The sequence below is a fragment of the Euleptes europaea genome, chromosome 1 (genome assembly GCF_029931775.1).
Source record: "Euleptes europaea isolate rEulEur1 chromosome 1, rEulEur1.hap1, whole genome shotgun sequence".
Lineage (NCBI taxonomy): Eukaryota > Metazoa > Chordata > Lepidosauria > Squamata > Sphaerodactylidae > Euleptes > Euleptes europaea.
In genome coordinates this window covers 65,442,450-65,459,716 of record NC_079312.1, presented here as the reverse complement: position 1 = coordinate 65,459,716, position 17,267 = coordinate 65,442,450, and the positions used below count along the sequence as shown (strand labels likewise).

The window sequence follows — 17,267 nt, the reverse complement described above, 5'->3', positions numbered from 1 at the left end:
CTTTAGTCTATTTCCATTTTTAAAAAATATTTTCTGCCTGTGTGTTCATTGTTAAATATTGCAATTTCACTGCCAAATTCCTGTAATTAAAAATCTCATGACACTATTTAAACCACTTATTTGCTTTAACTTTCCTTTAGTCTTACCTAGTTTGCACCAAAGAATTCTACAATGTATTTTACTTTGGATCCTGAGTGATGACAACTGAACATGGAATATCATATGCTGCCTTCCCATCTTAAACGTTTATTTAAAAATACAATCAAATTCAAAGTGCTTGAAGTTAGTATATATAAAAATACACAGATACATGCTTTAACAGTATAACACTTACAGCCCATTCCTCACATTGAGGGCTGAAAGTGTTTAGGAGCATAGGGGCCCGTGCCAGCATTTGGGTTCCCTGCACCAGCGTCCGAGCCACTTACGCCGCTCAGAGTGACACAGACACCAGCATTGGGATGTGCACATCATGGCAGCACAGCCCAAGGACACTGGCACAGCCTCATGCTGGCATCCTGATGGCGCATTTCCATACACCATCCTCCTGGGGGACATTCCTGGGCCACTCCAGGGGAGGAACTGCCTTTAGGTGGCCTCCTAAGCCCTTTTGGGTCTGGAACGGCCCCTTTGCCCTTACCTCCAGATATGCCACCTTTTTAGGTTCTTAGGGGCCTTTTTAGGTGGCGTATCCCCATGGTACCCAATGGAGCGGTTCCACGAGCCTCAAAGGTAAGGGCAGGATTTTTCCTTCATGGGGGGGGGGGCTGAATCCTCCTTCGGAGGCAGCGCAGTGGCGCTGCTTCCAGCCACCAGCACAACCCCTTCCCTCAGAAAGGGCTGCCCCTCGACAAATCCTTGGTTAATATTGATGAAATGTAACACAAAAGTAAATCAAATAGGGTTTTTTTGGATGTCAAAATATGGAACAGTGTTGGAGCTGTGTTTGCTGCAGATATTCAGCAGAGTGAAATTCCTGTTCTGACACTGGCCAGAGAACTGTGATAGCCCATGTATTATTAGAACAATATGCCTCAGGCAGTTTGACGCCTCTGGAAATTGAAACGCTCTCCTACACCAGCATTTGAGCATTAAGCCAATTTATGAGAAAGCATCACTGCTATCTAATGTAGGACAATATTGATGCTATTAATCAACACCATGGCTTCCTTTAATTCATTTTCCCTTCAATCTTTAAAGCACAGCTTCTAAGTACAGAAATTGATATCTGAAAATTAGATATTTTAAAGCTCCATTCATGCTAACCTTCATAATTTCATAGTAAAAACAAAACAGCAGCCCTAAATTTGGAAACAAAAGTGCAGTCTTCACAACCATGGGTACAGCAAAAGAGCTAAGGTGAAATGCCATATAACCGAAAAACTTTTACCTTCAGAATCTAATGCTTGAATTTTCAGTTGCAGTGGTGAATCTTCAAGATACAGTTCTTTGGTTGTGGACACAATGTGAATATCATGAATTATGTCAACTATAGCATCACAGCGAAGCACCTGACCAGTCACTTGATGAAATATGGGAAAACAGTGTTACTCAATCTGATGTTATACATCATTTATACCCCAATTTATTCCCCAATGGGGATTCAAATTTCTATACAATATTCTCCCCTTCCTCATGTTATTCTCACAACAACCCTGTGCAATAAGTTAGGCCAAGAGTGTGTGGCTGGCCCAAGGTCACTCAGCAAGCAATCATTGTGCAATAACAAGCCAGTCTCTCAAACAATATGGACAAATGTTTTTGACAAGAAGAGGACAAATGCCGTTATATTGATTATATAAAACTGAAAAGGACATGTTGATCCCTCTCAACATTTTCCCAGCAAACAGCCAGCATGGTGTAGTGGTTAAGAGCAGTAGTTTGGATCGGTGGACTGGAGAACCGGGTTTGATTCCCCACTCCTCCACGTAAGCGGTGGACACTAATCTGGTGAACCAGGTTGGTTTCCCCACTCCTACACAGGAAGCCAGCTGGGTGACCTTGAGCTAGTCACAGCTCTTATAGCTCTCTCAGCCCCACCTACCTCACAGGGTGTCTGTTGTGGGGAGGGGAAGGTGACTGTAAACCAGTTTGATTCTCCCTTAAGTGGTACAGAAAGTCAGCATATAAAAACTATATTATTATTAATAAATAATAATAATAATGGAACCATATGCTGCATTCCAAGGGCATGGCCTCATCTTGCGCCACAAGAAAAGGCAGGATGCAAATATTTAAATAAATATTAGTTCTAGAAAAAAGGAGATGCTGGGACTGAAGTTTGCCTGGAATCAACATCTTAGGGGTGGGATGTCCCTTTCTTTCACTCATAGTCAGTTTCCTTTTCTGCCCCCATTTCCATTTCCTTTGAAGGAAGGAAAATGTCCATTTTAGAAGCATTTTCACTTATTCTTACCTCATATATTCCAGAACTTTAAGATTTGGCATAAATTAAGGCTTATTACTTTCAAAACTTTACAACACATATTTTTTGTATAAGAACACCCTTGTATTCCAACAAACAGATTTACATTTTATTAACAGCTGTAAACTCCCTGTTGCAGATATTGATATAGGTTTAAAATATTATTGGTACAACTGCTATTGAAAAGGTAATTTAACATATTTAATGAAGAGGTATAAATACCAGCATAAGGATGAATGTAAGCATCTTACAATTATAGACATGTAAAAGAAATGATTGTTTCTTATTGGATAATTAAAGGGGAAGTTGCCTGCTTAATCTTAACAAGGAAATGTTGAGATGAGGTGAAAGATCCCTTTAATTCTTTCATTACTATTAACTCTGATAAAAGCATCTCAAAGTTGTAAAACAGATAGACACACAAGGAAATTTCTTTCATGAAAATTGCACCATCTTTTCTATATTTGCACTGTACTGGCTTAGGTCCAAACTAGACAATACCATATTTTCCAAGTCTACTACAGGGACATGACATCATTTTACACCTTTTCTGTTAAAAACAATGGTGGAGGGCTCAATTGTCCTGGTGACCGAGGCACAGGGGGATGAAGGGCTTCTTTCTCTCTTCTGCACCATTTTCAAGAGCCAAAATGGGCAGCCATTTTGGATACGGAAAACAGTGCGTGGGGACACAGGAGCTCCTCGTTCTCCCCACATTGTGATCACCAGCAGGATCAAGCTGTTGTGCTGTTTTTAGACATTTAAAAAATGGCTCTAAGATGATGCTGTGTCCTCATGGTGGACTATGCTATGTATCAGTGCTATGTAACTGCTAAATATTATCTTAGCTTCACTATGTTTCATTCTTGTGTGTCTCTTGTATTTATGACTGTAAGGCTGAAAAAGAGATCACCATTTTCATGTATCCATTTCTTTAAAAAGTGGTGATTCATATACAACCTTACAATAAATTTAATCTGAATACAGTTGGACTTACTACTGCATAAGCATAAGATTGGAATGTCATTCCCAGAACTGAATACTCACAAATAACATACGTTTAGCATTTAACAGTTATTCATATTTATATTGTCTCCATCAATACATCCACGCTGCCCAGGTTCTATCATCAGCTCAACATGGTTTTACATCTTACACTTAACCAAGGCAAATCTATCACACATTTTTCCATTTTATTTTTCTTCTGCCTCTTTCTTGACTTAAAAACACATTGCCTTTTCTTACTTTCTAGGTTTCTTCCTACAACAGCCAAAAAGATACTTTGCTAATTCATGCTCCCTTGCAGTGGCTCAAGATGAGGCCATGGCCTTGGAAGGAAGCATTTGGTTCCATTATTATTGTTGCTGTTGTTATTGTTATTATTGCCTTTTCTTACTTTCTAGGTTTCTTTCTACAACAGCCAAAAATACACTTTGCTATTTCATGCTCCCTTCCCTCATCTATGCACATATATGAAGTATTCACAGTCTTGTCTAATCTGTGGGAAATCTGTGCTTGCAACTACAAATATTTTGCATTTCTGTCTATCAAATGGCAGGAAAGCCAAGATGGGTACAGATGTCTCTCCTCAAATCATTCCAAGTCTTTCAGTCTCGGTAGAAAGTAGAGCATGCTAGCAGAAATAAGCAGGATGCATAGATGAACCTGTGCCAATTTCAGTACTAATCCATTTGTTCTAGGTCTTTCTCTCACTGTTTTCAAATTTGAAAGAGACAAGCGAGAAAGTGCATTACTACACTCAATGTACTCATTAAGGGTCTTGTGGAGAAGAGGGTTGTGTGTACCAACCCTATAGAAACCCAGAATTCATTCATAATAAAAGGCTTTAAAAAGCCTAACATTATACTTACTAACATCTTCAGCCAAAATAATACTTGTAAGACGTGCTGATTGTGATGACCGTGCCTGGACAATAGCCTTCTGTGAACACTGCCGACTGTCTTGTTCTACAGCTTCTATGCTGGCGACTTCTGGTCTGGTAGAAGACCTATTTTTCAAAGAAAATATGTTTAAAATTACTAGAATATAACTCAACTGTAATGGCAAATACCAATGAAAGATTTCTTCTTTTTAAGTAAAGCAATATGATGTTTCAATTTATAGTAACAAATCCTATCAAACTTAAATATTGTATCATCAGCACAGCAAATCTCTCATGTCTAAACTTCACATGGACCCGGGAACATCTGTGGTTGTGAAGATGGCAGAGAGGCAAAGAAGCTAAAGAGAGAGATGAGAGAAGGAGCTGAAACTGAACTGATTTTAAACAACCAGCTAAATTCTCATTCCCTTGCAGATTATACACAAGGTTTTACCTTGTCCCTTCTCTGCCAATGCTGCATATATACAATACAATTTGACACAGCTGTGTCAGGTTAAGATACCTCTAGAAGACAGCTTATACTTTGAATTTTACTATCATTCTGAAATAAAAGTCGAGTCCCAAATCCAAGAAAATAGAGTCCAGTGCAGTCAGTAAATAATATTACTCCTCTGCTAACGCTGTAACTATGTACTGCTATCCAACAGAACTATTTCAGGTTGTTAAGACACTTCAAGAATAGGCACATCAATAGCCCACTGTGACACATTGGTTAGCCCTTTGCAAATAAATATCCACTTCATGTGGATGCCACGGTTACAGCTCTGGAATCCCACGGACTCTACTACTGGAAACTGCTTGAACAAGTTCCGACTGCTTTCACTTGGAAGGGTATGTCCTCTCAATATTCATTTATAGCTTGTATGTTTGTATATACTGACTATACATGAAGTAAAACAAACCCAGGCTTATTTAGAATATATCCAAGAACCATATCTAAAACAGGTTTTGTCAATTTCTAATTTAAACATTCATACTTCATGGTTTCTCCCCAAAGGAGAATCAAGACAGCTTATAAAAACCTAGCAATAAAACACATGCACACAAACAAATATCAACAACAACATGACAAACACTACCCTAGAGAAAAACAGATATTGCAGTTCTCCTTACTGCAAGGATTATATTTTTGGAGATTCATTATTTTTAGAGACAATGATAATTCGTCCAATGTGTAGACCATTCTCCTTAGATACTGGATTTCTAATTAAAGAAAGCTTCACAGAGACAAGGATGAAAATTAAATAATAAATCTATTAAAATGTAGATTTAGCAAATAAGGAGATAAAGAATTTTTTTAATCAATTACACTCAAGAAGTTCAATTCACAGTATTCTGAGAGACAATTTCAGAGGATATTTTGTATCTCAGCAGGTTCATTTTTAAAAGAAGAAAGGAGAAGAAGATCTCACAAGTGAGTAGAAGATCTCACAAGGCATGAGGAGAAACATGAAGCAATAGGCCTTGCAATTACAAGTACAAATGGAACAGACCAAGGACAAGCTTAAATTATACCTACCGTAGAGCTAAATCCTTACTTTACTTGAAACAAAATAATTTAAAATATGGTAATTAGCCGGGAATGTTTTGCCACACCTTTCAGAAGACAAAAATGGGGAAATTAAACAGGGTTTCTGTTATATCCTCCTTATCAAAGAGTAGAAGAATTTAGGCAGTTTTTCGAAGAATTATATAGAGCAGAAAAAAACAAGATGGAGGAAATTCAGAGATTTTTAGATTCCACATTTGGGAAGATCTATTGACTTTATATGATGTTTGCAGACTTAAAAAAAACATCTGACAGGGCAATTGTGATAAAAAGATACTGGACTAGACAGAACCTTGGGCCTGATCCAGGAGGATTTTCCTTACATAGAATCATAGAGTTGGAAGGGGCCATACAGGCCATCTAGTCCAACCCCCTGCTTAATGCATGAACAGACTAGAGCATCCGTGACAAGTGCTTGTCCATCCTCTGCTTAAAGACCGCCATTGAGGGGGAGCTTACCACCTTCCTAGGTAGCTGATTCCATTGTCAAACAATTCTTCCTGTAAAAAATGTTTTCCTAATATCCAGTCGGTATCTCTCTGCCTGCAAATTAAACCCATTATTGCAAGCCCTATCCTCTGCTGCCAACAGGAACAGCTTCCTGCCCTCCTCTAAGTGACAGCCCTTCAAATACTTAGAGAGCAATCATGTCCCCCCTCAACCTCCTCTTCTCCAAACATTCCTAACTCCCTCAGCCTTTCCTCATAGGGCTTGGTCACCAGGCCCCTGATCATCCTCATCACTCTCCTCTGCACATGCTCCATTCTGTCCACATACTTTTTGAAGTGAGGACTCCAGAACTGCACACAATACTTCAAGTGTGGCCTGACCAATGCTGTGTACCGCGGGACTATGACATCTTGTGACTTGGATGTTATGCCTCTGTTGATGCAGTAATAAAAAAAGCTAGTGCGATCTTGGAGTGCATCACATTGGCTGCTCATATTTAACTTACAGTCCACCCATACCCAAGATCTTGTCCACACACGCTGCTACCCAGAAGTGTATCCCCCATCCAGTATGCACATCTCTCATTTTTATTACCCAGATGTAGAACTCAGCACTTATCCTTGTTGAATTGCATCTTGTTCACATCCACCCACTTTTCCAGTGTGTTCAGGTCTCGTTGAATTGTATCTCTGTCTTCTGGCGTGTTCGCTGCTCCTCCCAATTTGGTGTCATCTGCAAATTTAATGAGTAATCCCTCCACATCCTCATCCAGATCATTTATAAAAATATTGAAAAGTATCGGGCCCAGCGCCGAACGCTGTGGCACACCACTGGACACCTCCCTCCATTCAGATGAAATGCCATTGGCAATTACTCTTTCAGTGTGGTTCTCTAGCCAGTTCCCTGTCCACCTAATTCTCAGTGACTTTTTCAAAAGTTATTTAATAGAAGACCGGTACAGTGAGCTGAAAGCACTTAGACTAGTGAAACCTGGGTTCATGTTCCTATTCTGTAATGATGATCACTGGGTAACCTTGGCACAATTAATTGTCTCATAACTGAATCCACCCCACAGGTTTGCAAGAGCATAAAATAGAGAAGACAACCAAGTAGAGAGAAATGTTAAATCCTTGCAATTTGCCACTTGCCTGCTCACTTAAAGAAAGTGGGAATTGTGTAGAGGATTGCATACAAGAGGCAAATTGTACAATGCTATGGTAGCTGCACACACAGTGCTCATAATCTTCTTTCTTGGCTTAAAGGCTATTTCTTCCTGTGGCAGATCTCTGCCATGACCCCTGAAGTAGTCTTTTAAAAGACATCATGCCCATATTTCCCTAATATGGATACTAATATGTACACAGGCATGGGAAATATAGGTATTTTGGCTGATAAAAAAATCCTGATATTATTCCAAGTATTAACTTTAAATGTGTAAGGTGTTGCAGAAATAATTTTACAGGTTAGCAAATAATAAATAGAAGTTGTTTGTCTTATCAGCAATGCTAATTTTAAATAAAAGTTTTACTATCTTTTTCAAGACAACCAATTTTTAGTTATTGCTTCATTGTTACTTATTACAAACACGTTGGTACCATGTAGAATTTTGCAGTACTTGTTTCTTTTGATTAGCTACCCTACCAAGTAGAAAATAGGTCTGTGCTGGATTTTTACTACAGCAAATAATTCTCTGACCCAGTGAAGCACTCCATTGTACAAAACCAGTCTTAATGCTGAACTAATTCTTACAAGGTGCTCAGGAATGTGAGCTCCCAAACTTAGTAAAAACTGCTGGTAAAGTCTTTGACTGCTGACTGCTGGAAAGTTAGTAAAAATTCAAAACACACCAGAAATCTCTTTACCCCCTAAGCGAAGTTAGTAAATGTTAGGACTTCAAGAGTTAATAGACTAGATTTGTAGAAAAATAGACATGATTCCTGAATGTCCCATTGTCCTGCAAGCTGTCCAGGTCGAACTATTTGAGATAGCATTGCCATATTTGGTGCCTCAAAAGTACTGGTTCTTGAAAATCCAGGGATTAGTTTTCTGGGAAAATATGAACTGGAAATTGTTCCAATGCCCTAAATGGAATTTGACCTGATCTAGAAGATTTACTTTGACTTATATTTCATCATGTATAATAAACTGACTGTTTATGAACCATTTTGACCCAATTACCATGATGTATGGTGACAGGATCGTGGGATCTATGAAGACCCCTACTTATGCACTGGACCTTTGCCCATCCTGGACACTAAACTCATATAAGGACCACATCAACAAGTCCATGATGTCCATCATGAATTAATCACTAACTCAGGGCACATTCCTTCAGCTACTCAAAGAGGTTGTTACCTGTTCACTACTTCAGACTTCATCCCTACAGAAAAAATGATGAGGCCAATTATCACCCAGTATTTAATCTGCCCTTTTCTGGGCAAAGTTTTGAGAGAGTAGTAACTGACCAACTAACTCCAGGTCTTCTTGGATAACGTATTTGCCCCAGGCCCCCTTCAGTCTACCTTCAGGTCAGGCTATAGGACAGAGACAGCCCTGGTGCCTTTGGTAGATTACCTCTGTCTGAATGAAGATAAAGACCATGCTTCTTTGTTGATCCTACTGGACTTATCTGAAGCCTTTGACACAGTGGACTGTTACATGTTGAGGTGCAGGTATCAGGGTACGTGCTCTGGACTGGTTCAAATTCCTCATGGACTGGACTCACAAGGCTGCAATTGGAGACCAGCTGTTATCTGTGTGGGACCTGCTGGTAAAGACTTTGCGGTTCCACAAGTTGCAGTCCTATCCCCCATTCTATTCAACCTCTGTGTAAAGCCCTTATGACAAATCATTCATACTTTTGGGGCTGGCTATCATCAATATGCTCGCAATATCTGACCCTCGTTGATTCAAAAGATTAGGAATTGTACTGGATCCAACATTACTGCTGAAGAAGCAAGTTAACACAACTGCAAAAATGCTTTATATCAACTTACTTTAGCCCAGAACATGGCCCCCTACCTTAACTGTGCCAATGTGGCCACCTGGATTCATGCCACAGTAACATTGAGACTAGTATAATGCACACTGCATTGGACTCTCCTCAAAGTCAACTTGGAGACTCAAATTGGTGCAGAATGCTACAGCTCAATTGTTACCAGGATCTCTAATCCTTACTGAATCATTCACTACCCAAAGCCCACTTTGCCCTAACCCTAGAGGGGTACCCTCAATATGAGAGGATATTAGTCCATCATACAAGGAAGAGGTCCCATCTAAAGGATCATGTCCCTCCTCCTCAACCTGATGTTCTTTAACCTCAAGACCCTCAATCTCCATGACAGCAAAAGAGTGGTCAACACAGGAGTGGGACTGTTCTAGTAGGACCCTGAAGATCTTGTCCACTTACCTCTCTCTCTCATACAGCTTCTCCAGGTCAGCAACCCTAACCTCAAGAGAACAAACTTGTTCCCTGAGAACCACAAGTTTCATGCATTGAGCACACACTCACAATTTCTGCCCAGTCGGCAAATAATCATACAGAACAATGGGTAGGCCCCACTCCTCTACTGACTTTCCACCTTCATAACTGGTTGCTTAAAGGGTGTTTTAAGGTTAAAACTGGGTACTTACTGGAATCTGTGCAGTTTTCCATAGCAAGAGAGATAATGTGGTACAGTGCCCTCCATGCCAATGTAGAGCTTGTATGTCCTTATCCAGGAAACTCAGACTACAAGGGTTCTCTCCTCCTTCTCCTTGACCTTCCTCACTAAACTTCCAAGCTCAGATCCTGTGTTAAAAGTCCAGTTCAGAAACACTAGATGCAAACCTTGGGATTCAAGCCCCCAGCACCTGTGTGGCTTCTTACAGAATTTAAGGCTTATCCACAGAGGTTATTGGCATATTCAGGTAGCAGGGCTATGAAGAATCAATGGTCTGACTTGCTTTATATATTCACAGTGAAGGTCAGGATAAATAGAAGCACACATCCTTTTTCCTGATCAATTACTAGAGATTTGTTCAGCAAACGTTTGTTCAAACGCTTTTAATCACATTTTAGAATGTTTGTCAAACCCTTTACACACAAAATATGCAGGTACAGAATACATTGTTTAGAAGTGGAGCAGAACTAAGAGCCTCTCCTGCTGTTTTCTGAGCATGCACAGTCTGCATTAGCATAGCTGTTATGCCCACAGTGCATTAAACAGATGTAGACAGGAGATAGGGTCAGCATGCTCAGTCCAAGTATATGTGCATTGCCTACAACATCATGTGTACACGATTTCTGACACCCTCAGTGAGTACAAATGTATATTTACCTCAGTAACAAGTTAACCTTTGCTGGCTACCTTACATTTGCAAAGAATGTAAGATTGTTACCACTTGAATATCAGGATCATTGTTGGATTATCTTCTGAATCAATCTTCCTTTTCTGAACTATGACAGTGGTAAGCAATAGCCTCTTGGGAGTGAACGATATCTCTCCAAGCAACCTCTGCTACTTTCCCAGTGCTCCAGTAATCACATTCTCACCCTTCCCTTTAAAGCCACTACAGCAGCTTTTTCTTTTGTGTAAAAGTGGTACGCTCATAAATGCATTTTCGCTCTGGATGCAAACATGACAGAATCAGTTCCCTTTCCCATCCACCTCTCCTTCTTCTCCTCCTTCTGCACCCTTGCTCTGGATGGGAAAGGAGAATGCTATTGACTTTCCCCCGGCATCAAATCTTCTATTTGCCCAAAATCTTCCCTCTTCTGGACTATTGGAACAGAGTTCTATTCAAGCTTTTTCTTAAGCATATGAGCATGAATTGGACCATAAGCCAATGATCCCTAGTAAAGCATTTTCATGCTAAAATTTTAATATCTCAAAAAACATTTAAGAAAACCACCTATACAACTTCAAACCCCTTTCCTTCTTTGCATTTCAGATACATATCTTCAAACTGACCCTTTCCCATGGAGATACCTGAAGCTACACTGGCTTGGCTGAAAGACATTTCGACACAAAGCCCTATGATCTGCTCTGAAAGCAGCAGCTGACCCCAGGACTAGATCCACCCATCATTTGATATTGTACTACCATAATCTTCACTTCATGGATTCTCCTGTCCTCATGGGAAAATTCAATTGCACAGTAACTAATGACCTGTGGATTCTACCCAGCATTCAGTAAAAGACAAGTCAGCAACTGAAAGGGTATAGTCAGATACAAGAGCAATAAATCTCCTGTAAAACCACACAGAGCAAGATGGAAATGTGATAGACTATACTACTGTCTGAATGCTCTTACACGTGCCAACATCTATACCTTCTCTTTGTTTCATAGTAAAGTATGAGGAAACATGACACACCAAACTTGCTGAAGCTAAACTGATGTGGGTCTGGTTAATGCCTCAATAGGAGACCAGAGAACACTGTACATTCGGCCTCTGTGATGAAAAAAATGTAGGAAATAAATAAGCATGAGACACTGATATATTTACATGTTTTAAACAAGTGACACTGTTGCTTTGTGAGGGGTGGATAAGGGACACCCAACACAGATTTTTTTTAGCATTTTGCCAAACTATAGTTCACAGTCTACTATAAGTGAACACATGCTAGTTAAATGGAAACTATAGTTCACAGTCTACTATAAGTGAACACATGCTAGTTAAATGGAAAGAAAACTGATTTTAAGGGTGTTGTGTAGATATACGCAACTTGCACTGTTTAACTACCCAGACTCTCTACATTTGCTTCACTCATGTGCCAGCTCAATTTGCTCTTGAGCAAACACACATTAAAGCACAGATTAAAACCCAGATTAGGAAGGCCAAAACACAGAATACTGCAACTTCCTCCAAATACTCTCTCACATACCAAAAGATGTACCACTCACACATCCTGTCTGTGTTTCAGAAAGCAAATCTAATGCTGAAAACAAAACTGCCATTTGAAAGTGCACTTTAAACCCTGAACTGCAAAGTGTTAGTTTGCTTAATTTGAGAATGAAAAGATGCAGGTGCAATGGGCATAAAATAAATTGCTGATATTTTGGGAATCACCAAAAATGTCCATTGATATAAATGAGTTCTTACTAGCCAAGCAAAGTACCAAAAATAAATAAGATGCCAACCACACAAATAGCCCCCTTGGGTGTGCTTATAAATGTCTTTGTAAAATCCTTCTAAACTCTTTTTTGACACATTCACTCTTTGTGCTGTCTATATTTTATTCTTATGGTCAGTGGGCATCTCCGGGTTGATGAAAGCACACTATCATATACTAAAAAGCACAAGCAGTAAAAATATTAAATAATATTTATTCTGTTTGTGTATGTGTAAAGTGCAGTCAAGTCACAACTGACTTGTGAGAGACCCCGTAGGGTTTTCAAGAGGTGGTTTGCCATTGCCTGCCTCTGCCTCGGCTGAGAGAGTTCTGAGAGAACTGTGACTGGCCAAAGGTCACCCAGCAGGCTTCATGTAGAGTGGGGAATTGAACCCAGTTCTCCAGATTGGAGTCCGCTGCCCTTAACCACTACACCTTGCTGGCTATGTTTACTAACCTAGGTCAAAGTCTCCATAAACAAACTTAAATTTTGAATATAAATTTAATGATTATTGGCAGCAACAACAGAAGCAATGGTTCAAGTGAAGAGTACCTTTGATTGTGATGCCTGATAACAGTGACTTGGTAACTTATATTTTCTAACCAACAGAACAGAGGTTGAATTAGATCTCCATTGTACTCCAATCATTAATAGGAGTAGCATATGTACACAATGAGGAAGCAGGAACACACTGCTGCCCATTCTCACCCATCTGGTGTCCCCTTTGATCAGTGCACTGAATGTAATATTTAAATAGGGCCTATGTGAGTGAAGTTCAACATTACGGGCCAAATTCACGTACTCATCAGAAACGGAGAGGCTGCATGCCAGGTTCAAACTGAAAATGTGCATCAGGAAGGGGGAATGTGACTTTCAAGTAAGCGTGTACTCTACATACATTAAGGTAGGTATGAATAGCATATCAGTTTGTCTTATGTACAGTGGATGCAGTCCCACTGGAGATGTGTGTTGCAAATTCTCTTATTAGCTCAACTAAGTCTGTTGCCAGACACTGCGTAACAAAATTATAACAGAAAAACATTAATGAAGTCAACTTTTGCTGCCTTAATCATTCTTGATGAAACTGTAACCAACAATATTTCAGTTTTAACTGAAAAAGCGACTTCCTGTTTCTTTTCTGCATATAGTACAAGAATAAACACATTTGATGCAATACTGCTTCCTGGTTTTTTCTATGTAGTTGTTTTAAAAAGCCTTTTAGGAAATCCTATCAAACACTCATAAGCAAAATACCAAAGCAAGAAGCAACAAACATCAAGGCAAAACTATAACATAGAAATATGTGATAGCTTCAGTTTATTGATATATTACATGTACTTACCTGCATAATTTTCACAATTTTATTAGGATACAATGCTTTAACTTCCCTTAAGCCATTATACAATGCAATCCTAAACTGAGTTACACTCTTTTAAGTCCACTGACTTCAATGAATTTGGCAGAGTATACTCTGTTTAGGACTACGTGATTGGTATGTTATTTGTATGTAAGCTATTGGGGAAGGGCTCAGCTGAACCATGTTAACAGGCTGTAAATGGAAAAAAAATTAAAAAGTTTGGGAACCAAAATATTAGAGCATACTGTAAGGGTTAAGTTGGATCCACAGAACCACAAATAAAGTTCTACTTGTGGAACAGATCTATCCCATCTCCCCTCTGGTTTGAAGACTCCCATATCACCCAAAAAGCTAGTCTTCAAGGATACAATTAGGAAATGGGGTGCTAAAGCTTGAATAGGAACTCTGTAGCCCTGACCTGGATGGCCCAGGCTAGCCTGATCTCGTCAGATCTCAGAAGCTAAGCAGGGTCAGCCCTGGTTAGTATTTGGATGGGAGACCACCAAGGAATACCAGGGTTGCTGTGCAGAGGAAGGCACTAGCAAACCAGCTCTGTTAGTCTCTTACCATGAAAACCCCAAAAGGGGTCGCCGTAAGTCGGCTGCGACTTGAAGGCACTTTACACACACACACAGAAATCACGGACCACCCCCTTGTGTGATCAGAAGTGGCTTCCACCTTTAGATCCCGCTCTGAATGATATTAGGATAATTTTTACCCCCTCCAGTTAAAATAGCCATATCATTACAGTTTAATACTAGTCTTAAATCAATTAATTTCATGCTTTCTGTACTCACTAAACATGATCAAATGGTGACTTTGTAGAACAAAGTTATTTTTTCGCCAGCTTGTGATTGTAAGGAATGGCCCATAGCCAGGCCAATTACACCACTTTCCACATATGTCCACAAAGTTATTAGCCAGCAAAATGTTTTAATAGCCCGCCCACCGATAACCCATTAGTCATTGTGGCCTATGGGCAGCCAGAAAAAAGGGGGGGCAATTTTTTTCCATTGCCTGGTTACTAAATGCATTACTTTTTACAGATGATCACAATTTCTCACAATTACCATATTGGCCAAATCCCTGCCTCATACACCTCTCATGACAAACAGAAAGAAATGTGGTGAAGGAACGTAGCTATAGATACCCAGTTCTCATGCACATTCTGGATTATGCGATAATGTACACATGTATATGCCCTCAAATAATGCCTGCATTTTTCACATGTGGTATCTGTAAACTACTGATGCTCTAGTTTTATATTTTCAAATGGTAATTAAAATTACAAGTCTGCTAATTACACTCAAAGTGCAGTCGACATGCTATCAGAACTTCCCAGCCAGGTTCATTATTTGCTGTAATCCTAAACACACAATAGTCCTTCAAGCTAGCAAGTGCTTGGAGTTTAAGGCTTCTGATGCAGAGTCTGGAGTTCAAGATTGCCTTTGACCTCCCTATGGAGATTCTATGTCTCTGGAAATTACAGGAGGACCTGGAGTTTAGTGTATGGACATATGCTCTGCATTTAGAAGGTCCCAGACTCAATCCCCAGTTTCTTCTGTTAAATGGTCTCAGGTAGCAAATACTAGGAAAAATCTCTATCTGCCTGGTACCCTAGAGAACCACTGCCAATCAGAGTAGACCATACTGAGCTAGATGAAATCATGATCCAAGCGTGGTCTGGATTTGGAATAAAGTATTTTTCATATACAGGGAATAAGTTCCTGTGAACTAAATGGATGGTTTGAATATACATGCTTAGAACTGTGCTATTCAGCTTTACCCTGAGCACACTTATGCCAAGCAATCTCCATTGAAATCAATGGAATATTCATACATTTAGGATAAAGATGATAGTAAAAAAAGTTAATTAAAACTTTATGAAGGCAAAAATTCAAATGTTTAGAAATGTCATTATATGTTCTATTACTGGTGTGCTTCAAGAATGAGGGTGAGTGTGAAGAGGTAAAGAGAGATAATAAAAAAAATCTCTGAAATTCCTTTGTAAGAGAACTGCTACTCTTAAATCTGCAACAGAATGTCCTGGAAGGTTGAAATGTTCTCCCACTGGTTTTATTTCCAAGCAATAGGTACTTGGAAATAAAATTGTCTCCATTTATTGGGTATGAGCAGAATCAATAAAATAATCAGGAGTGTTCTCTAATAATTAATTTGATTAATTACTAAATGCATACCCTATGTATAATAAAAGGTAACAGAAGTCTCCTAAATAAATAAGTTTGTACTGAAATTTCAAGCTTTTAAACACTTTACTTAAAAAGTTAATATTCACAAGGAAGAATCAACCCTGTTGCTACCTAATTTATATTAACGTTCTCTTGTCATGGTTTGCCCTGTGCCTCTAAATTCAACAGCATGGCCATGCAACAGGAAGAGTTATAAAAAAGGATTGGAAGGTAACAGATGCCAACTATTTTGCAACTCCCAAGTCCCTCTTTGCTCATGGACCTTCAGTTTTCCTCTCAGGTTATGAAAAACTGATTGTTTCCAAGAAACTTCAGGGACTGCTCAAAGTGGGATTTTATTTAAAACACACACCGATGTCCACTGTCACCCTGATATCAGTGGGATGTTTGCCACCAATACGAGGCTGCTTGGCATGGTACTATTATTGCCTTTGGCTAACGGCGAGAACGGTACAAAACTTAACAGTTCATTCAGGATTCTTGAGTGGAGAGGATGACTTTTCAGGTCCAGTCCATACAAAAGAACCTGATCCTAGGAACAGCATTTAACTCTGCACAGCATAGGCTGTATGGCACGTTTCTTGCAGGCTGTTCATTTCCGTTTCCAAAATGGCCTGGCACGAGCACGTGTGGAAAAGACAACCGGGGGCGGAGGGGCGGCCAAAAAAGAAGTTGTCCAGGCTATGCGAGCAACCCTCCATAAACTACTCGTGTCGGGCAAGAGGAGAAGGCTTCTTCGTCAGGACGCCATCCTGGCTTCCCGACCTACGGGTTGCAGGCGGCAGAGCCACCGCGCGCTGCCACACCTGCGCCACGCGCCTCGGCGGCGCCCCGCGTACCAAACGGTCCGCACTCACCAGCGGTAGCAGCCCTCGCTCGCTTTCAGGGTGAAGTTGATGGTGGTGCTTGGAGTAAACGGCAGCAGCACTTTGGGGATGCTCAGCTTGGAAGGCGCCACGGAAACCGGCAGGAGAAGAAGCAGCCAAAACAACCCCTGGGGAGCAGGAGGGGCGGCTGCTGCTGCCGCCATCCCTGCAATTAAGGCAGGGTCCAGGGGTCAGGGTCCGGCTGGGACTGGGGGTGCCCTGCCGCTGACCCGGTTCCGAGCGGCGCCTGAGCCAGAGGAAAGGGAAGCTGAGGGCAGCGCGCCTGCACCAGCCGCGGCACAAGAATCACCCGCCTCGAGCTGCTATTCGAGGGACGTCACCGCGCGGGCAAAACGCAGACGGAGACCCTGCCGAGGGCTGGACTCCGGGGGGCGTGGGGGGGGGCGTGGAA

The 17,267-nt window shown here is 40.5% G+C and overlaps 1 protein-coding gene across 1 annotated transcript in view; it reads right to left on the bottom strand.

Annotated features, from left to right (window-relative positions):
• The window catches only part of NUP210 (nucleoporin 210), a 115,004-nt gene extending 97,985 nt beyond the window's left edge, over positions 1 to 17,019 (bottom strand). The window contains exons 1-3 of the mRNA XM_056847075.1: positions 16,847 to 17,019; positions 4,297 to 4,433; positions 1,391 to 1,522 (exon numbers count right to left, since the gene is read on the bottom strand). Of these exons, the coding sequence (XP_056703053.1) occupies positions 1,391 to 1,522; positions 4,297 to 4,433; positions 16,847 to 17,019 (442 nt within the window). The remainder of the gene's footprint in view (positions 1 to 1,390; positions 1,523 to 4,296; positions 4,434 to 16,846) is intronic.
• Between the last annotated feature and the right edge of the window lie 248 nt (positions 17,020 to 17,267).